Below are 20,803 nucleotides of genomic sequence, written 5' to 3' on the forward strand. Positions count from 1 at the left end.
CTATCTCATGATCTTCCCAGAAAACACAATTTAATCAAGGCAACCAGGAATCAAAATATATCAGAGGGGGAATAAAGCAACCTGTCCAGCCATGCATCCTTAATTTTTAAATGTATTATCTGCATCTGCACACACAGGCAGGCGGTCCACGAGGCCTTTAATACCTCCACTTCTATGGGAGAAGAAAGAGAACTTCAGCTTTTTTGCAGTGAATTTATTGAAATTAAGTGTACTTTGGGTTTCAAAAACTGTCTTGCAGATTATTGATCAAAGGGGAAAAATAAGAAAAAAAAAATTGTACTGTATGTCAGCCTGCAGTTGATTGGATGCCACAGTCTGGATTCCTCTTAGTCGCAGGTCTTGGGACCACTAATATGCAGCACAGTAAAGGCTGTCAAATACTGCATACTGCAAAACAAAAGCAGACAAGTCATCTAGCAGGCCACTGTTCTCTTCAATGATCTAATATTGAAATCAAGATGCTTCTTATATTTGTCTCACATTATAGCTAAGCTAAAAGCAAAATTGGAATAATTTTTCCCATTTATTCTGCCCTCCAGGAGACACTTATGGATGCCCTATAGAAGTCAGTACTTTGAGTACATTCTCTTTTTAGGGATTCATTTGCTGGTTTTTTAATCCTCCAAAATTACTATTCTTTAAATAAACTAGGCAGTACAGATGCTTTCTGTACTATTTGTTGAGGGCCTACCTATTTGAGTTGTTTCTGAAATCACATTTCAACACAGAAATCTGCAATCTGAGCTCTCACACAAGGTATGATGTTGCTGAGTTCCTGTGCGACTTTAGGTTGAAAACTATTTTAATAGTCTGTCCACCATTAACTTTGGAACTTACAACACACAGCAGCAATACTTTAAAAATCATTACACTAGACTATGTTTTCATTGTTTCTTGTCTTTGGTTGTTCTGAGTGCATTTTAAAACTATTTATTTGTTTATTTAAAAAGGAGCATTTACAGAAAGAGAGGGAGAAGCAGAGAGAACAAGATAGATAATCTATCCCTGGGTTCACTCCCCAAATGTTCCCAACAAATGGTGCTGGGCCATGCTGAAGCCAGGAGATAGTAGCTTCATCTGGATCTCCCATGTGGGTATCAGAAGCCCCAGTATGTGGATCATCTGGTGGCTCCCATGAACATTTGCATGAAGCTGGACTGGAAGTGTGGAGTAGCCAGCGATCCAATCTGGCACTCTAATATGAGTGTGGTTGCTTACCCTGCTTAGCCTCAACACCCATCCCTTGAGTACATTAAAACTTTTTATTAATTTTCACTTCATTTCAAAGCCAGATACCCAGAAAAGAAGAAAGAGAGAAACAGAGATCTGTCTTGTGTTTCACTCCCCAAATGCCCACGATAGCTTAGGGTAAGATTGACTAAAACACTGGACACTGGTTCTCAGTCCTATACCCTCACATGGCCAGTAGGGACCCATGTACTTGAGTTATCATTTCTTGCCTCCCAGGGTACAAATTAATAGGAAGATGGAATCAAAAACAGAGACAGGATTCAAACTGAATCACTACAGTTTGAGATGTGGATTCCATAAATGATGCCTAAATAACTGTGCCAAATACCTATCCAAAGTGTATTTTTGAACATACAATGACTCCACTATCCTAAATTGTCTACCATGTTTGCTTAACTCATTATGTCTGTAGGTATAATTCTACATTTCCTTTTGTGGACTGTTTTTGGTGGATATTGATATAATACTAAAAAACAAAACAAAACAAAACAAAAAAACCCAAAACTAAAGGACAAGGATTTTAGGCAGAGATACCCATTGTTACCTTTGAGGTTTGAATTGAACAATTCTGCCACCCATGCTGATTTCACACTCATGTTTGGCATTTGTTCCCTTATGAGGTGCCTGGTGAAATGTTGCTTGAACTCAACCACGTATCCTAACACAACATGGTTGCTTGCATATGTTTTTATATTATTTACATATATAATTATGTATAATTGACAAAAATACTATTTTCGTGGACTCAAAAAAATTTTAATACCTTTCCCACGATTTCCTTTTTGAAAGAGGAAAGTTTCTTTGCTGGTTGGTCCTGCAAATAAGTATCTCCTCAAGCATCAAAGCTTTTCTCTTAAACAAAAATATATGTATGTTTCCGTGTGTGAATCTTGTCTCTGTGTTTGTGTATTTGAATCAATGTGTGCATGGACTTGGTTAAGCATTAGTAAAGTTATTTCTAAAGCTCTCTTGTCCCTACTTGGACTTTTAAAATTACTACTAATCATAAATTCCAGAGCAAAGTATCAAATTATGCTCAGGCAACATTAATTTTACTGACACACACACACACATACATATGTACATATACATGTATGAATACATTATATATATCTATATATACAGATATATATCAACATATATATGTATTATCTATACATATATAGGGGTGTGTGTGTGTGGTGTGTGTGTGTGTGTGTGTATGTGTGTAAACCAATTGTTTGTCATTACTGATAATGAACTTGGAACTTACTCCTTCTGGGTGAGTGAATCATAAGGCAGAACCTGAGGAAATCAGCATTACCTCCAAGACCTTAACGTTGGCCAGAGTCTCATTGCTTTGGCTGAGGAAGCACTGTTTTAACTCCTCCAAGGCTACTTTAGCGGCATCAGTGAGGATGTACTTCTGAAGATACGTTGTATAGTCCTCCACAGAAACTGAAGGATCAATGGTCTTGTCAAGGACACTCTCCAGGATAACGCAGCCAGAACCTGGGGAGAAAGCATGAGAAAAGGGGCTCATAGCCTGAGATGGGTACAAGGTTTATGAGTCCTAGTTGTGTTAGTCACTTTTCTACATATACATATATAATGGATTAAAAATGTTATGCAGTGAAATCCAGTGTTTTTAATTGTAGATGGGGGTTCCTTTACTGAAAATTTGTCTTACACATATTCTTCTACAATTATGACGCCTGGGTGTGGTGCCTGTGTGAGACAGCTAAATTGGAGTAGGATGGTATGTGGAGCCCCCATGATCAACTCATGGTGGCTTTAAAAGAAAGATAATTGGGGACTGGTGTTGTGAAGCAGTGGATTAAATCACCACCTATGATATCAGGATATCATGCAGGTGCTGGTTCAACTTTTACCAGCTCTACTTCTTATCCAGTCTCCTGCTAGTGCACCTGGGAAAGCAGCAGAAGATGGCCCAAGTACCTGGCATCTCCCAATCATGAAGAAGACTTGTGTGGATTTCCTGGCTTTTGGCTTCAGTATGACCCCATCTTGGACACTGAAGCCATTGAGGGAGTCAACCAACAATAGAAGATCTTTAAAAATGATAAAAAAACCCTAGATGGACATGGAAGACAGTCTGATTCCAATCTGTCTCTCTATTTCAAAGTTTACCAAGTGGCACTCTGCTATCCTCATCAAACACTAGACTAACTTGGATTCTGGATGTTAAACTATGAACCTCCAAAATTGTGAGCAAAATTGCATGAGGAAATGAATAAATTATGTATATTGACAGGAAGTGTTTTTGACATCTGGGACAATTTCTTTGAAAACTGAGAGTGGTTATATTGGTGATTTCCCTTCCTAGGACTGATACATACCCTCTTTCTCACAACCTTGTTAACACCATGTATGTTAAACTTTCTTACATCTTGTGTTATAGAGGAATAAACAATGGGAAGTCATGAAACTCCAGGAGGTACTTCAGACAACACCCCTGAGGAAATCCACATTCTACCATGGACTTAGATTAATCATCAGAAGAATACCAAACTGTTTCCCTCAACTACTCTACTTCTCAGCATGAAGCAGCCAGAAAGCTCATCACTCCAATATCGCTAATGGCAATTAAGGCTCATTTTTCTAGGGGAGGGAATGGGAGATAGATGACCAATAGGTCATTCCTCATCAGAATGAGGAAAGAAGTATCTTTAAGAGGGTGAAAAATGCTTGCTTATCTCCAAAAGCTATGTTTAGTAAGATAAGTAAGATAAGATAAGCTGAGTCCCATTCCTGAATTTTCAGTTTTAACACAAAAATAGCAAGGAAGTAGTGATTCTACCCTTCTGAGTTTTGGTTGTCATGAGAATAGAAGGGAGAAATTACAAATCACATCTTTCTAATGGCTGTTAGCTTTATCATGAGCAAGCTAGAAAGGATAGACAGTGTTACTAATCTCGCCTTTTGATGGATATTGTCCAATCCTCTGATTGATTGTTAGTTGTTCATCTGTTTTTTCTCCCTCAAAATTGTGCTTAAAGACTCCATTTCCACTAGTTTCTTGGGTGTGCCTCTCTTGGAGCCACCCTCCTGGCTCTGTGGCAGGAGGTCTCTGATTTTAATGAATCTAACTTTGCTAAAAAAAATCCAAAATAGCAGCAACAACAACAAAAATATGAACCAAAATAAACCTTGCTTTTTCCTCTCTGTCTCTCACTGTCTGTAACTCTACCTGTCAAATAAAAAAAAACACCCTTGCTTTGTATGTAACTAATGCCAATATTTTAGCTAAAGTCATGAAGAGCTGACCAGTACATCATTTCAATATTATAATTCAGAGCAACAACAAGATTTCCTAAGAGCATAGATGTACTGAGTTTAAAGAGTGTTCATTAGCTATATTAAATTTGTTATTTGTAAGTAATGCAACACAAAATGCAATGCTTAGGAAATTATCTGATGTGACCTGCACTGTGCGTGAGGGTAGGGCATCAAGATTTGATTTCCTCACTGGAATTCTTAATTGACCCTGGAATCTTTTACATGATTGTGATCATATCACTTTTACTTTTTCTACTCTTCTGCACTATCTTCAGGAATCAGTGATGTGAGCCCTCATTTGATGCGGGGCATTGGGTCACACAGTCAACTCCCTGGCCTTTTGTTAGTGAGGTCCCTGGTCTCATCTCACAGTGAAGAGTTTCCAGGAGAGCCTCAGACAGGAAACTCAACTGGATCAAAATGTCAGGGTGCCATGGAGTCAAGCCCACCTTTATTCCCCTGAAGTAGTTACATCTAACATTAAATTCTGAGATTCGTCCTTGTTTTCATGGTGTCCATATCAATGGTGAGGCAACATGGCATAATATACAGCTCCAGAGCAGGGTCAAAGCCTATGAGAAAAAAGTTGAGATACTTACATGCACTGAGGCTGTCCTGTACTGGGATAAAGGAATTAGGATGTCATCCGCAAGGGCCCAGGTAACAACTGCTATACAAAAGACAGCCCTCCTGGCACGTAACCCACCTGCATAGCAGTAAAAGGGAAGGGTAGCCAGCACCAGCACCAGCACCATCATCAGCTTCATGTTGAGCAGCTTTGTTGGTTCTTCACCCGTAGGTGACTGAGCTGAAGGAATTCACTCTGGAGGCAGCAGGGAGTACTGTTGTATTTATTTCACTGGGGATCACTGCGCCTCTCCCATGAATGAGAGGAGGGGTCATGGATTTAAGCTGAGATTGAAAAGGAAACATCAAACTACCCACATGGAATCCAGCCAGCCTGATCTGTTTGCAAAAGCCAGGAAGTAGTGAATTTGGATCCATGACTACTTTGAGATTGTCATGATGATACAGTTGTATTGTGTCATTATTATAAATTTGGAATTGAAATGCTTCCTTTTCTTTTCTTCTACTTAGTTCTTATCTTCTTCATCCTCATCTTCACTGACTTTCACTTCTCCTTCTTCAGTGTGGAAACAATTTCATGACCTGTATGTCTGGGGCTCCTTTAATCAAACAGCTGGGAGCATTGCAATGGCAAACATGCCAAGATGCAGGTACTATTTTAATTGCATGAAGATGTTCAACAAATGTTCAGTTACAGAGGAAAACAAAACCATTATGTAGGAATACTCAACAGTATTCACAGGGGGCCTATTTAATCTGCACCTCAGCAATGGAATAAATGGCAGGACCACTTATTTGTTCTTTAATCTGGAGCACCTTGCAGGATGAAAGGAGACATGAAATGAATTGGTATGCCAGTAAAACAAGCATCTGACTGTCCTGACTAAGATGGGATATGTGGTCAACTCTCTATGATGTGGGGACATCATTTATCCCCATTGATGCAAAATGCAACACACAAACAATTCAACTTCCCTGAAGATGTTAAGGAAGCAGCAGAGGCAGGATATGAAGTCCAGTGTTCTGAATCTACAGGAGGCTTTCAACTCATCATGTCTAGTGAGTATGACTGTCAGGGAGGTACATCATCTGTTGGGTAGACCTTTGTGGTCAGACTGTTACACTTGTCCTATGTGAATTCCATGTTGAATTTTCTGAAAGACCTATAATGTTCTGCCTGAGACCTGGGATATCTGTGGTATCCCTTCCTCTAGTGTATCTTTCATTATGTCAAGAAACACCTTATTCCGCCCCAGCTGGACATGAAACAGAGCCCCATACTTAGCGCTATCTTGTCTCTTGCATCTCCACGTGTCTACTCATGCATAAGACCTGGTGGTTCTCTGAGAACTTCTCTCCTAACATCTCTAGGACCCTGTCCACTGACATCTTCATACTGTATTCAAACTCCATGAGGACATTCACCTTGCAGTTCTTGTCTTCATACAATTATTATACTGTAGTTGTCTAATACATGATTGTGTAATTGATTTGGGTAGGGTTACTTAACTTATTCTCAAAGATTAATGAATATGTTCTAAGCAACCTTCCCAGGTTTATGGAGAAACAGGAATTTATCTCAACAAAATGCATTGGTAAAAACAAAGATGACAAACACTCTAAAACCAGTCATCAGTCCCATCCTGGCTCCTGACATGTTGACATTTGATTTTCTGCTTGAGGGCTTGGGTGTCTTGAATGAAGGAGGCAGGTGGGCAGAGGATGTAATTGAGCTCCTTCATGCACAGCCTGTGTCATCCTTGGTCCCCTTCTCAACAGTGATCATTACCTTATGATCTTCCCTGGGTCCAGCTATTGTCTTAGGATTGTAACCAGATTAGATAACAGAGCCTAGGTCAGATCATGACTAATTCTTCTTGACTCCTTCACAAAAATTCTAAACTTTATGCAAGTTGAAGTTACTTGATATGCATACTTAAATATTTAATCTTCACACTCATGTGAACATTGGTTTGGACCATTAGCTGTTTTCTTCAACCTTTCCTCTGATGCATGAGTAATTTGTTTTTCCAATTCAGTGCCAACATTTTCCTGCTGACTGTAGTTCCTCATGTTTGTTGTCCTCTAATGCTTAGATGAGAAGCATGAAAGGAAGTGGATGTAGAATATCCTCTGTTAAAATAGTTCTGCTCTGCTAGAAGCAATTCATTTCTTTAGTCCATCTAGGAAGGAGTGATTTTTGGTTTCAAGATCAGTGGTGTCTATAGAGAAAGTACTTCTGTACTGATTAAAGCCAGTATTGTGAGCTTGTGCTGTCATGATTGTTAAAGGCCCATATTCAACCTAACACCAACACTATCAGTGTGACATTATGAGCACTAACACCAGTTTTGCACTTTCCTGGATGAGGAACTGGATGAGGGAGGAAATAGGTAAGGAGATGAGATGGTTGGGGACTGGGTTGACAAGGGCCTCTGTTTCCCTTTTCTTCTGATGTGATCAGTTCCATGACACAATCTAACCTGGTTGCATCTACTGAGCTTGAACAAAGATGTACTTAGTGGTAGGAAAAGGGTCAGGTGTCAGTCCCTGGCTGAATCTCCTTGGTTCTTTTTCCAAAGCCGTGAACTTTATTCAATTTGACATTTCCCTGCATTGTTTGGTAATAAGATTAATCTCTCCACATGTGACTGTTGATTTTCTATCTGAATAGACTCCATGAGGTTAGTAATTTTTTTCTCAATAATCAGATGGTCCTTCTAGCTATATTGCTTTCACAGTTGTGAACCTATAGTTCAGAGGGGCATTAGAAAAAGTATGTAGAGGAACTGATAGGGAGATTTTTCCCCTGCTAGGGTAGTGAGTCTGTACTAGACACATAAATCCACACATCCACTCTCCCTTGAGGATGTAGACTAGATACAGTTTGGTTGTCACAGTTAGTTGGTGTTGGATGTGTTTGTGACATCATGTGTTCAGGACCAGGTTGATTCTCAATATTTCCCATTCCCCAACATAGGTCAGCATCTAACAATAAAAATTATCCATTTTTCTTTCCTGAACACAGTGTTATTTCTATTTACTGTTGAATTCTTTCTTTACTGAAGGATTAAGCTTGTGATTATAAAGTAAATTCAAAGCATGCTATTGCAAAGATTAATGAAAGATAAGAAAAGAAGAAATGAAGAGGGAGGGAAGTAGAGAGAGAGGGTGTGAACTTTCAGTATGGTCTTAAAATTTTGTATATGAAATACATAAAATCTGTTTTCTGTATAGATATAAAATTGTTCTAAAGATTTTTCTAAAAATGTTCTCTTCTCTGAGCAATAAAGATTAGTGAGAGGGAGATTCACACTAATGTGATTGACAGTAGGGTCCCAGCATAGCGAGATGCTGGTGGGAGTGTGGCTCTGTCCTCTAGTGCACTGAGATCAACCTGATGATTAGTCCTTTTACCAGGCTGCATCACACACCTGAGGGGCTTTACTTCCTCCTACTGTCATCCTCTTGTTCTAGGTCCTCCTCTGTCCCACTGAACCATCATTTCTTCACAATCATTATTCTTCTTGGAAAATGCCCATGCCAAATGCTTTTATTCTTTTTTGAATATCTAGAGGGCTTTGTTTTTATGATAAAGCTTCATTTTAGTAATATACTTTGTGTTTATTTTCATTACTACATCTTAGCACTCAACTTGCTAATTAATTATTCAAAGAAATTCAGCAAATAAAGTGTATCTTCTCCTGCTTGATTTAATGCAGTATAGATTTCAGTTTGATCTAATATTTACTGGCAGCATATTAACCTCTTTCTTTGACACTACTACTGGTTTTTTCTCCATCCTTTCATAACTTTTCATTTATGCCAACCATTTTCTATATTTTTTAACTTTAATTTTTATTATTTATTTATTTTTTTTTGAGAACTAGAGTAACAGACAGAGAGAGGGAGAGACAGAGAGGAAGAGAAAGAAAGGTTTTTCATCTGCTGGTTAACTCCCTAAATGGCCACAAATGGCTGGAGCTGGGCCTATCCGAGGCCAGGATCCAGGTGCTTCTTCTGTGCCTCCCACATGGGTACAGGGGCCCAAGCACTTAGGTCATCTTCCATTGCTTTCTCAGGCCATGGCATGGAGCTGGATTGGAGGAGCAGCAGCTGGATCATGAACTAATGCCCATTCACAATTTGGTGAACCAATACCCATTCACAAGCTGGTACTGCTTGTGGATGCTCAATGTACTATGCCATGCTTGGTCCCAACAGAATTTTAATTTTTAAGATGCACTATATATGCACTCTTGGGATAGGAAAAAAGGTTTCCAATGTGAAATATTTCTTCCTTTCCCTATAGAGACACCAGGTCCCACCCTCATCTCCCCTGATTTCATTATGTCTTCTGTTTCAAACTGTTGCCTACTGAGTCATCTGTTAACCCTTATTTTTTAATTTTAGTTTTATTTGCTAAAAGACTTTTAAATTTATTTGCAAGGCAGAGGTACAGACACAGAGAGGGAGAGACATAGAATGAGGTCTTCCATTGCTGGTTCACTCTCCAAATAATTTCAATGGCTAGAACAGGGCTATCTAAAACCAAGATCCAGGATTTTCTTCCAGGTCTACCACATGTTGCAGGGGGCCAAGGACTTAGGCCATTTTCACTGCTTTCCCAGGCCATTAGTAAGGAGCTGGATCAGAAGTGGAACAGCCGGGCCTTGAACCAGTACCCATATAGGATGCTGGTTTCACAAGCAGAGGCTTAACCTACTACACCACAGCACTGCCCCCTTAACCTTTATTCTAATTCACTATTTACCAGTAGTACTATGTCCTTATACATCTATATCTACTCTATTTGGTGGAAAATCTTCTAACAACTTATAGAGAATGTTTCATTGGAGACAACAAGTTTTGAGAATTCATACATCTGGAACTTCCATTATTCTGTCACCAAGTTCCAATGACAGTAGTCTGCATAAAATTGTTCATTGTGGCAGAAATACAGATGGAAATCTTATGAATTCATAAGCTTATTCCTTTACTTTCTAGTTCCCAGGTTAATTGCATTCCTTCCTAGGTCTTAATGTTTCTCTCTGGATATTCCAAACATCACCAAAATGTCCCTGTATGTGAGGAATCATTTTTTTCTATGATATTTTCAATTATTTTTCTGACTTCAGAGGCAAAAATACAGAGAGAAAAGGAGAGGCATAGCGTAGTAAAGGTTTTCAATCACTGAGTCTAAAAATAACTTCTGTAGTTCAGTCTAGTTGAGGGAATACATTTCAAAATTCCAAGGTGCAGATACAGAATCCAGTTATTTGAGTCTTAAGCTTTTCTTCCCAGGCTCTTCTCTGACAGAAAAATGCAATTAGGTGGGAGTGCCAGGATTTGAACCCAGACACTCTTAAGTGAGACACAGACATCTAAATCACTAAGCTAAATGTATAGTGTCACCATAGATCTTTCATTTCACATGTTTTTTTCCCCTGTATTATATTTTCTTATACTGTTTCTTTGTAGATTTTCTTCCCAATATCACTTTTCTCAGGTGCAATGCTATAGTTCAGATTAATGGGTTCATCCTCCATGGATATTTCCTTTACACTCAGATCTTATTTATTTTCTTTAGGATCTTTCCCCTACTTTGTAGCACCATTTTCGTTTTCATAGTCAATTATTTTTAATGGTTTTTTAAAACTACAACATTGATAATTTTTCTAAAACTCCGCTGTGTGTTGATTATTTTGTAAACCATAAAAGGAATGTGATATACTCATCCTGTGTGCTTTGAGAAGTTCCCATAGAACATCCCATGAGGCAAAGCACCCGTAATACTCAGACAACCTGACCAATCAGAGAACCTGATGACACAGTGAGAATTTCCTCAGTACCCTATATTTCCTCTTTCCTGGAAAATCACTCAGTGAAAAATCTGGTTTAGATGGTGGGTAAGCAAAAGTAGATGGCCAAAGAGAGACAAAAACAAAACTTACAACTTTGAAGATAATGTGAGGGTTGAATATTACAAGTCTCGGTATCCTAAACTCACAATGATATATTGAATTTTCTTTTTACAAAATGTAGAGTATAGGGGTTGGACAATCCATGCACTGTGACTTGTGTCCTCTATCACAGTGCATGGATTCAACACATGGCTCTGGCTGCTGATTCCAAAATTCTGCAAATGTATACCATAGGTAGTATTAGTGATGGCTTAAATACTAGAATTCCTGCCACATAAATGGGAAACCTGGAATGAGTTCTGTTTCTTAGATTTGTCCCCATGTCTATCATGAGCATTTGGGGAGTAACTCACTCAGCAAATCTCTTCATTTCTCTCTCTCCCTCTCTGTTACTCTATCTTATTACTTTTAAACTAAGATTTTTTTAGTGAAGGTTCCTTGAACTTTTACTTTTAGGAAGTTGAAACAAACAAGAACTATTTTCTGGAAGATCAGCCTTGCCAAGGAGTGTTAGGTAGAATTTATGAAGTTGTGGGAAGAGGGGAGCCCCAGAAGAGTTGGATCACATTTTTGGCAAGAGAACATGTAAGATCTAATCTATTAGTAATGACTATGAAAATAGTCAACAAAACATGAAATAAAATTTTTATACATGAGTCATTAGATGAATGGCAATCTTGTTAGCCAATTTAATTTTCACACTGGTCTTATAAGTAGGGTGACAATAGTATTTGTTGTAAAATGTGGGTTCTTAAGGAGCGTGAAATAGAACATCACGTGTATGGGATAACAGAAGAATGAAAAATAGGACTGTCCTGAGCAAACTCCATTGTGGTCAACTCACTGTGAGGTGATCGTAGTATCTCATCACAGAACAAGAAAGGACACAGACATTGGCCTCAGTTTCCAAAGGACACAACTAATAGGTGGCAGAATCAGAACTTGAACTGCTGTGTTGTCTCTAAGGACTGCTCTAGCTTTATTCCTTACCTTGAACCTTGGAAACCTCACATTAAAGTTCAAATGCATCCTGATAGACGTGACTGCATGACTGTGCTCTGTGAACAGTAGGTTAATTATTCACAGCGTAAATTTCTGCACATGCCAGTGCAGACAGACTAAGCCGTCACGGGTTTCCTATATTAAGTCCTAATTTTAGCTTTCCATATTTGTTGAAGGAGTCAAAAGTTAATATATTTTGAAAGGAATGCTGAAATGATAACGATATACCATTTCTCAATGACTCAATCATAATTAAAATATATGAATGTGGATGTGCGATTAATAATGAATTCTCTAGTTTTGAAATGCTTAGGCACACATTCCAAATCATTATTCTGGGCTACTGGGGAGACAATCAGGGTCACATTTCCACTTTAAGGAGATCTTTGTTGTGTGGATGGGGAGCGTAGAACAGGGACTGACAGCCATATAGGTCTTTGATTTGGATCCAATTCAGCTTTTGTATGAGCAGAGAAAGCTACAGCCTATATGGTGGTGGCTGGAGGGATGGGAATGAGAACCAGAAAAGTGATGCTGTGCTGTGGAAAGGAAAGATTTACCAGGCTGTTTTGGTTGTAACTGCCTTGTAGTATGTCTTGGAATCTGGTCTTGTAATGCCTCTGCCTTTGTTTTTGTTGTATAAGATTGCTTTTGCTATTCGAGATCTCCTGTGCCTCCATATGAATTTCAGCATCATTTTTTCTAGATTTGAGAAGAATGTCTTTGGTATATTGACTAGTATTGCATTGAATTTTTAAATTGCTTTTGGAAGAATGGACATTTTGATGATATTGATTCTTCCATCCATGATGATGGAAGTTTTTTCCATTTTTTGTGTCTTCTTCTATTTCTTTCTTTAGTGTTTTCTAATTCTCATCATAGAGATATTTGACATCCTTGGTTAAGTTTATTCCTAGGTATTTGGTTTTTTTGTAGCTACTGTGAATGGGATTGATCTTAGAAGTTCTTTCTCAGCTGTGGCATTGTCTGTGTATACAAAAGATGTTGTTTTTGTGTATTGATTTTTTTTTGACAGGCAGAGTGGACAGAGAGAGAGAGAGAGAGAGAGAGAAAGGTCTTCCTTTACCGTTGGTTCACCCTCCAGTGGCTGCAGCAACCAGCGCACTGCAGCCGGCGCACCACGTTGACCCAAAGGCAGGAGCCAGGTGCTTCTCCTGGTCTCCCATGCGGGTGCAGGGCCCAAGCACTTGGGCCATCCTCCACTGCCTTCCCAGGCCACAGCAGAGAGCTGGACTGGAAGAGGAGCAATCGGGACAGAATCTGGCACCCCAACTGGGACTAGAACCCAGTGTGTTGGTGCCTCAGGTGGAGGATTAGCCTATTGAGCTGCGGCACCAGTGTGTATTGATTTTTATATCCTGCTAATTTGTCAAACTCTTCTATGAGTTACAATAGTCAAATCTTTTGGGTCCTCTCTATATAGGATCATGTTATCTGCACATAAGGTTAGTTTGACTTCTTCCTTCCCAATTTGTATCCTTTTGATCTCTTTTTCTTATTTAATAGCTCTGGCTAGAACTTCCAGGAATATATTGAATAGCAAGGAGACAGTGGGCATCCTTGTGTGGTTCCAGATCTCAATGAGAATGCTTGTAACTTTTCCCTATTCAATAGGATGCTGATCATGGCTTTGTCATACATTATTTTGATTGTGTTGGGGAATGTTCCTTCTATACCCAATTTGCTTAGAGTTTTCATCTTGAAAGCGTGTTGTATTTTATCAAATGCTTTCTCTGCATCTATTGAGATAATCATATGGTTTTTGTTCTTCAGTTTGTTGATGTGACTATCACATTGATTGGTTTGCATGTGTTGAGCCATCCCTACATACCAGGGATAAATCTCACTTGGTCTGCGTGGATAATCTTTCTGATGTGTTGCTGGATTCTGGTCTGCGTGGATAATCTTTCTGATGTGTTGTTGGATTCTAATGGCCAGAATTTTGTTTGAGGATTTTGCATCTATGTTCATCAGAGAAATTGGTCAGTAGTTCTCCTTCTTGCTTGCATCTTTTCCAGGTTTAAGAATTTGGTAAAGGTGGTTTCATAGAAAGAATTTGGTAGGATTCCCTCTCTTTCAATTGTATTCAATAGCTTGAGAATAATTGGAGTTAGTTGTTCTTCAAATTCTGGTAGAATTCAGCAGTGAATCCATCTGGTCCTGGGCTGTACTGTTTTTGGGGGGTCTTTATTACTGATTCAATTTCTGTCTTGGTAACGGGTCTGCTTAGGCTTTCTATGTCTTCATGGCTCAATTTAGGTAGATTGCATGTATCCAGGAATCTATCCACTTCTTCTAGGTTTTTCCAGTTTGTTGGCATACAGCTCTTTGTAGTAATTTCTGATGATTTTTTATTTCTGTGGTATCTGTTGTTTCATTTCCTTTTTCATCTTTTATTTTATTAATTTGGGTCTTCTCTCTCCTTTTTTGGTTAGTTGGGTCAATGGTTTGTCAATTTTGCTCATTTTAAAAAAAAACCAACTCTTCATTTTGCTGATCTTTTGTATTATGCTTTTGGCTTCAATGTTGTTGATTTCTTCTCTAATTTTAATTATTTCTTTTCTCCTACTCGTTTTGTGTTTGGTTTGTTGTTGTTTTCTAGATCCTTGAGGTACATTGATGGTTCATTGATTTTGTGTCTTTCCAATTACTAGATGTAGGCATAAATTGCTATATTTATCTTTTTTAATTATTTATTTTTTATTTTTTCCTCCCACCCTCAACCCTCCCATCTCCTGCTCCCTCTCACATTACTTTCACACCAAATTTCATTTTCAATTATCTTTTTAAAAAACTTTTATTTAATGAATATAAATTTCTAAAGTACATCATATGGATTACAATGGCTTCCCCCCCATAACTTCCCTCCCACTCGCAACCCTCCCCTCTCCGATCCCTCTCCTCTTCCACTACATCAAAATTCATTTTAAATTATCTTTATATACAGAAGATCAATTTAGCATATATTAACTAAAGATTTAAACAGTCTGCACCCACACAGAAACACAAAGTGAAAAATACTGAATGAGTACTAGTTACAGCACAATTATCTTTATATACAAAGATCAATTTAGTACATATTAAGTAAAGATTTCATCAGTTTGCACCCACATAGAACGTAAAGTGTAAAATACTGTTTGAGTACTAGTTATAGCATTAATTCTCACTGAACAGCACATTCAGGAAAGAGATCCTACATGAGGAGTAAGTGCACAGTGACTCCTGTTGTTGGACTTAACAAATTGACACTCTTGTTTATGGTGTCAGTAATCTCCCTAGGCTCCAGTCATGAGTTGCCAAGGCCATGGAAGACTTTTGATTTCGCCGACTTCGATCTTATTTAGACAAGATCATAGTCAAAGTGGAAGCTCTCTCCTCCCTTCAGAGAAAGATACCTGCTTCTTCGATGGCCCCATTCTTTCCTCTGGGATCTCACTCACAGAGGTCTTTCATTTAGGTCCTCTTTGTTTTTGCCAGAGTGTCTTGATTTCCATGCCTAAAATACTCTCATGGGCTCTTCAGCCAGATCCGAATGCCTTAAGGGCTGATTCTGAGGCCAGAGTGCTATTTAGGACATCTGCCATTCTATGAGTCTGCTGTGTGTCCTGCTTCCCATGTTGGATTGTTCTCTCCCTTTTTGATTCTATCAGTTAGTATTAGCAGACACTAGTCTTGTTTATGTGATCCCTTTGACTCTTAGACCTATCAGTGTGATCAATTGTGAACTGAAATTGATCACTTGGACTAGTGAGATGGCATTGGTACATGCCATCTTGATGGGATTTTATTGGAATCTCCTGGCACATTTCTAACTCCACCATGTGAGGCAAGTCGGTTTGAGCATGTCCCAAATTGTACATCTCCTCCCTCTCTTATTCCCACTCTTATATTTAACAGAGATAACTTTTCAGTTAAAATTTAAACACCTAAGAATAATTGTGTGTTAATTACAGAGTTCAACCAGTAGTATTAAGTAGAACAAAAAATACTAAAAGGGATAAAGTATTAAATTGTACATCAACAGTCGAGACAAGGGCTGATCAAGTCACTGTTCCTCATAGTGTCCATTTCACTTCACCAGTTTTCCTTTTTGGTTCTTGGTTAGTCGTCACAGATCAGGGAGAGCATGATATTTGTCTCTGGGGCTGGCGCCACGGCTCACTAGGCTAATCCTCCGCCTAGCGGCGCCGGCACACCGGGTTCTAGTCCCGGCCGGGGCGCCGGATTCTGTCCCGGTTGCCCCTCTTCCAGGCCAGCTCTCTGCTGTGGCCAGGGAGTGCAGTGGAGGATGGCCCAAGTACTTGGGCCCTGCACCCCATGGGAGACCAGGAAAAGTACCTGGCTCCTGGCTCCTGCCATCGGATCAGCACGGTGCGCCGGCCGCAGCGCACTGGCCACGGCGGCCATTGGAGGGTGAACCAACGGCAAAGGAAGACCTTTCTCTCTGTCTCTCCCTCTCACTGTCCACTCTGCCTGTCAAAAAAAAAGATTAAAAAAAAATTTAAAAAAAAAAGATATTTTTCTCTGGGACTGGCTTAATTCATTCAGCATGATGTTTTCCAGATTCCTCCATTTTGTTGCGAATGACCGGATTTCATTGATGAAAACTCTAAGCAAATTGGGTATATACCAGGGGATTCCAATTCAATCCCATCAAGGTGGCATGTGCCAATGCCATCTCACTACTCCAAGTGATCAATTTCAGTTCACAATTGATCATAGTGAAAGGACTAAGAGTCAAAGGGAGCACATAAACAAGTCTAGTATCTGCTAACACCAACCGATAGAATAAATAAAGGGGAGAGTGATCCAACATGGGAAGTGAGATACTCAGCAGACTCATAGAATGGCGGATGTCCTAAATAGCACTCTGGCCTCAGAATCAGCCCTAAAGGCACTCGGATCTGGCTGAAAAGCCCATGAGAGTATTTCAGGCATGGAAAGCCAAGACACTCTGGCAAAAAGATCTCTGTGAGTGAGATCCCAGTGGAAAGAACAGGTCTTCAAAGAGGGAGGTGCCTTTCTCTGAAGGGAGGAGAGAACCTCCACTTTGACTATGACCGTGTCTAAACAAGATAAGAGTCGGAGAACTCAAGGGGCTTCCATAGCCTTGGAAACTCATAACTGGTGCATAGGGAGATTACTGATGCCATAAACAGGAGTGTCAATTGGTAAAGTCAACAACAAGAGTCACTGTGCACTTACTCCTCATGTAGGATCTCTGTCCTTAACGTGCTGTACACTGAGGCTTAATGCTATAACGAGTACTCAAACAGTATATTTCACTTTGTGTTTCTATGGGGGTGCAAACGACTGAAATCTTTACTTAATGTACACTAAACTGATCTTCTGTAAAAAAAAAAAAGAAAGAAAGAAATTATCAATTCCCAACTTGACTCTCCCTGGGATTAAACATGACAATAGGTCTGATCTGATTTCATCATCATTTAAAAAAAATCATCTATTATGTTTCACTTTATGTTTCTGTGTGGGAGCAAACTGTTGAAATCCTTACTTAAGGTATACTAAGCTGATCTTCTGTATATTAAGATAATCGAAAATGAATCTTGATGTGAATGGAAGGGGAGAGGGAGTGGGAAAGGGGAGGGTTGTGGGTGGGAGGGATGGTATGGGGGGGGAAGCCATTGTAACACATGAGTCGTACTTTGGAAATTTATATTCATTAAATAAAAGATAAAAAAAAAATTGGGTATATAAAGAACATTCCTCAATACAATCAAAGCAATTAAAAAAAAACAAATATAAGTTGGCTGTAGATGTTTGGATTGATTTCTGGTGTTTCTATTCTGTTTCATTGGTCTATCCATCTGTTTCTGTACCAGTACAATGCTGTTTTGATTACTACTGCCCTATAGTGTGCCCTGAAATCCGGTATTGTGATGCCTCCGGCTTTGTTTTTGTTGTACAAGATTTCTTATCTATTCGAGGTCTCCTGTGTCTCCATTGGAATTTCAGCATCATTTTTCTAGATCTGAGAAGAATGTCTTTGGTATTTTGATTGGTATTGCATTGAATCTATAAATTGCTTTTGGGAGAATGGACATTTTGATGATACGGATTCTTACAATCCATGAACATGGAAGTTTTTTCAGTTTTTGGCATCCTCTTCTATTTCTTTCTTTAAGCTTTTGTAATTCTCATTGTAGAGATCTTTAACATCCTTGGTTAAGTTTATTCCAATGTATTTGATGTTTTTTGTAGCAATTGTGAATGGGATTGATCTTAGAAGTTCTTTGTCAGCCATGGAATTTTCTCTGTATACAAAGCAAGGTTCTTTCCCTAATTTATTCCTAAACAGAATCAGCAGAACAGGGCATAGGTCAATGTGCAGGGAGGCTCCATTATTATTGTTAGCACTGGATGGATATGTGGATGAATGGTGAGTGGATGGTAGCTACTTCCACAAGCAGTAAATAATTCATAAATTTTCATATTTGATCACATGATAGAAACTTCATCTAGAGCATTTAACAGATCTGGAAAATCAGTATTATTTTATTAATATATTTTAAAAAGAATCAAAGAAAGCTCCATGTCACAAGCACTGTCACTTGCATAAAGATACATCATGAGCAGATATTCTTTCCAGGATTCAAATCTACATCCTGCGGAGCACAAATATCAACCTCACTCACTGATCAGCAATTCCTGCGCTAAAGAACTAGGTACTCCACTGATTCTGAGCAATCTTTGAAGAAGTGGAAGGAACATTCTAAGTAGCCACAAATGAGACAAGGAAAAAAATTCATAAATTTATAACAGAGTCAATGTCTGAAATTGAATAAACGGAATTGCTGTTAAAATTTTTAGAAAGTTTTTTAGTGGTGATTTGATATTATTAGTAAATTTTGTCCAAACAAAAAGCCCCTTGTGAAACTGTAGTCTATGAGTAACTGTAGATGTACTGCCAGAGGAGTATTTCAGAGTATCTCTTCAGTCCACACTGTTTACTAGGAGAGGCATGCAGGGAATGACATCAGCAAATGAGAAATGATGAGAAGAGCAAGAAGAAGAAGAGGAATAGGAAGAAAACAGGATGAGCAGCAAGTAAGAAGAGGAAGAACAGACAGCACAGTAAAGTCTGAAACACTAATGAGAGCTTAAGATCACACTGCGAGGTTTGAAAGTGCACAAGCACTTTCAGATTCATTTCACTCCAAGCCTTATGTCATCATTGCAGACTCGAATGGTTTGGGAACAGAAATTACTACCTTCCTGGGTAGATTGAAGGAATGCATTGAGCAGAACTACTTTAGCAGAGCAAATGCTCATGTCAACTGCCCCTTATACCACTTCTCATATCCTAAGGAGAAGAAGCAGCCCACAAATGTGGAAGAGTATGATCAACAGGAAAAAATTGGCATGGAATTGGAATAACATATTATTCACGCCTTGCTGAACAGGTTGATGTAATATATCTAATGAACCAAATCACTTTAATAAGGATATAGGGATTAAATGCTTAAGTACAACAAATATTTGAGTGCACATATCACATAAGGTCAAGCTTTGTAAAGTTTAGGCATTTCTGAAGCAGTAAAGAAGGATTAGTCAGTGCCTTGCTCCTGACCTTGGCTTGCTTTCTAATCTGGTAGTGATCCCAAGACATTAGATAGATCTGGATTGGAACATAAGGTAAGATCACTGGTATACAAGGAGACCTGAAATGAATGAGGCCCAGCATGAAAAGGGCTCAACTGAATTCTCCATTCACCTTCGTCTTTCATACAAGACACCCACATTTTCAGTCAGAAAATGAAATGTGGCTGGGAGATGACCCAAGATGTTAATCTGTTAAGCTGATGCCTGGTTTTAGAGTGTACTGTGATTTTTGTCTTTACTAAGGCTTTATATATAAATGAGGTCTTGTTTCTCAATAAACCTAGGAAGAAAGCATGCAACATAATCAGCAAAGTTTTTGTTAAGCTAAATTTTACTCCCCCAACTGATGCCACAATTATTCTTGGCCACTATTTTATGACTTTTTTAAACAAAGGAGAGTCCAAGGCCTGCACCCTCAACGCATCAGAAATAGTTTGAAGAGGCCAGTGATCAGGATTTTGGAGATGTTGAGAGAGGGTTACTCTCAGAGCCAGGGGTCCTGTGAATGAGGGGATAAACAGAGGTGGAGGAAATAAGAAAGAGACCAAGGAGTGGTGCCTTTGGGTGAAGGGAGTGTATAGGGATCAGTGTTCTGAAGCAAAAATCTATGGGACTTCTGCAGATACAAACCAGGAGTTCACGTATCACAAGTGTGAAAATCGAAGTCACAAAGATCCATCTGAGGCATCATGGAGGTACCTGGTGGTCATAACCATGAAGTAAGACAAGTCACATATAGGTCTATAGAGCAAGAACACCGCACTGCATATTCTGGGTCAGCTACTTAGTAGCAGTGTCCCAGGGAAGTTGAATTATCTCTGTACTACACTTCCTGAAACTTGGAGAAAGGATGGGATCCACTCACAGGGAGTTAGCTCCACACTGCACCTTTCTCAGGACCATGAGGTGCATTTCATGTCGCCTTTCACCCTGCAAGATGCACCATATCAAGTAAATTGAATGGTCACGCTCCCTAAGGGATTGCTGTAGTACATATTAAAGAACCCGCAGTCCCTGCCACTGAGTGGCGCTATGGAGTGGCTTTCCATTCATATTTCAGTGAGCATTTCTTAGCATTTTAACACTATTAAAAC

General features: G+C 39.1%; 1 protein-coding gene across 1 annotated transcript; it reads right to left on the reverse strand.

Moving 5' to 3' along the window:
- Positions 1-205: 205 nt before the first annotated feature.
- Positions 206-5,311, reverse strand: LOC100008794 (lipophilin CL; the record flags this gene model as incomplete). The annotated part of the gene is given in 3 exon segments (NM_001082094.1): positions 206-408; positions 2,576-2,763; positions 5,258-5,311. Coding segments are annotated over 3 exon segments (281 nt in total), but the record flags the coding sequence as incomplete, so codon positions are not given.
- Between the last annotated feature and the right edge of the window lie 15,492 nt (positions 5,312-20,803).

The sequence above is a fragment of the Oryctolagus cuniculus genome, chromosome 1, assembly GCF_051225735.1.
Source record: "Oryctolagus cuniculus isolate XC-2025 breed Fujian yellow rabbit chromosome 1, ASM5122573v1, whole genome shotgun sequence".
Taxonomy (NCBI): Eukaryota; Metazoa; Chordata; class Mammalia; order Lagomorpha; family Leporidae; genus Oryctolagus; species Oryctolagus cuniculus.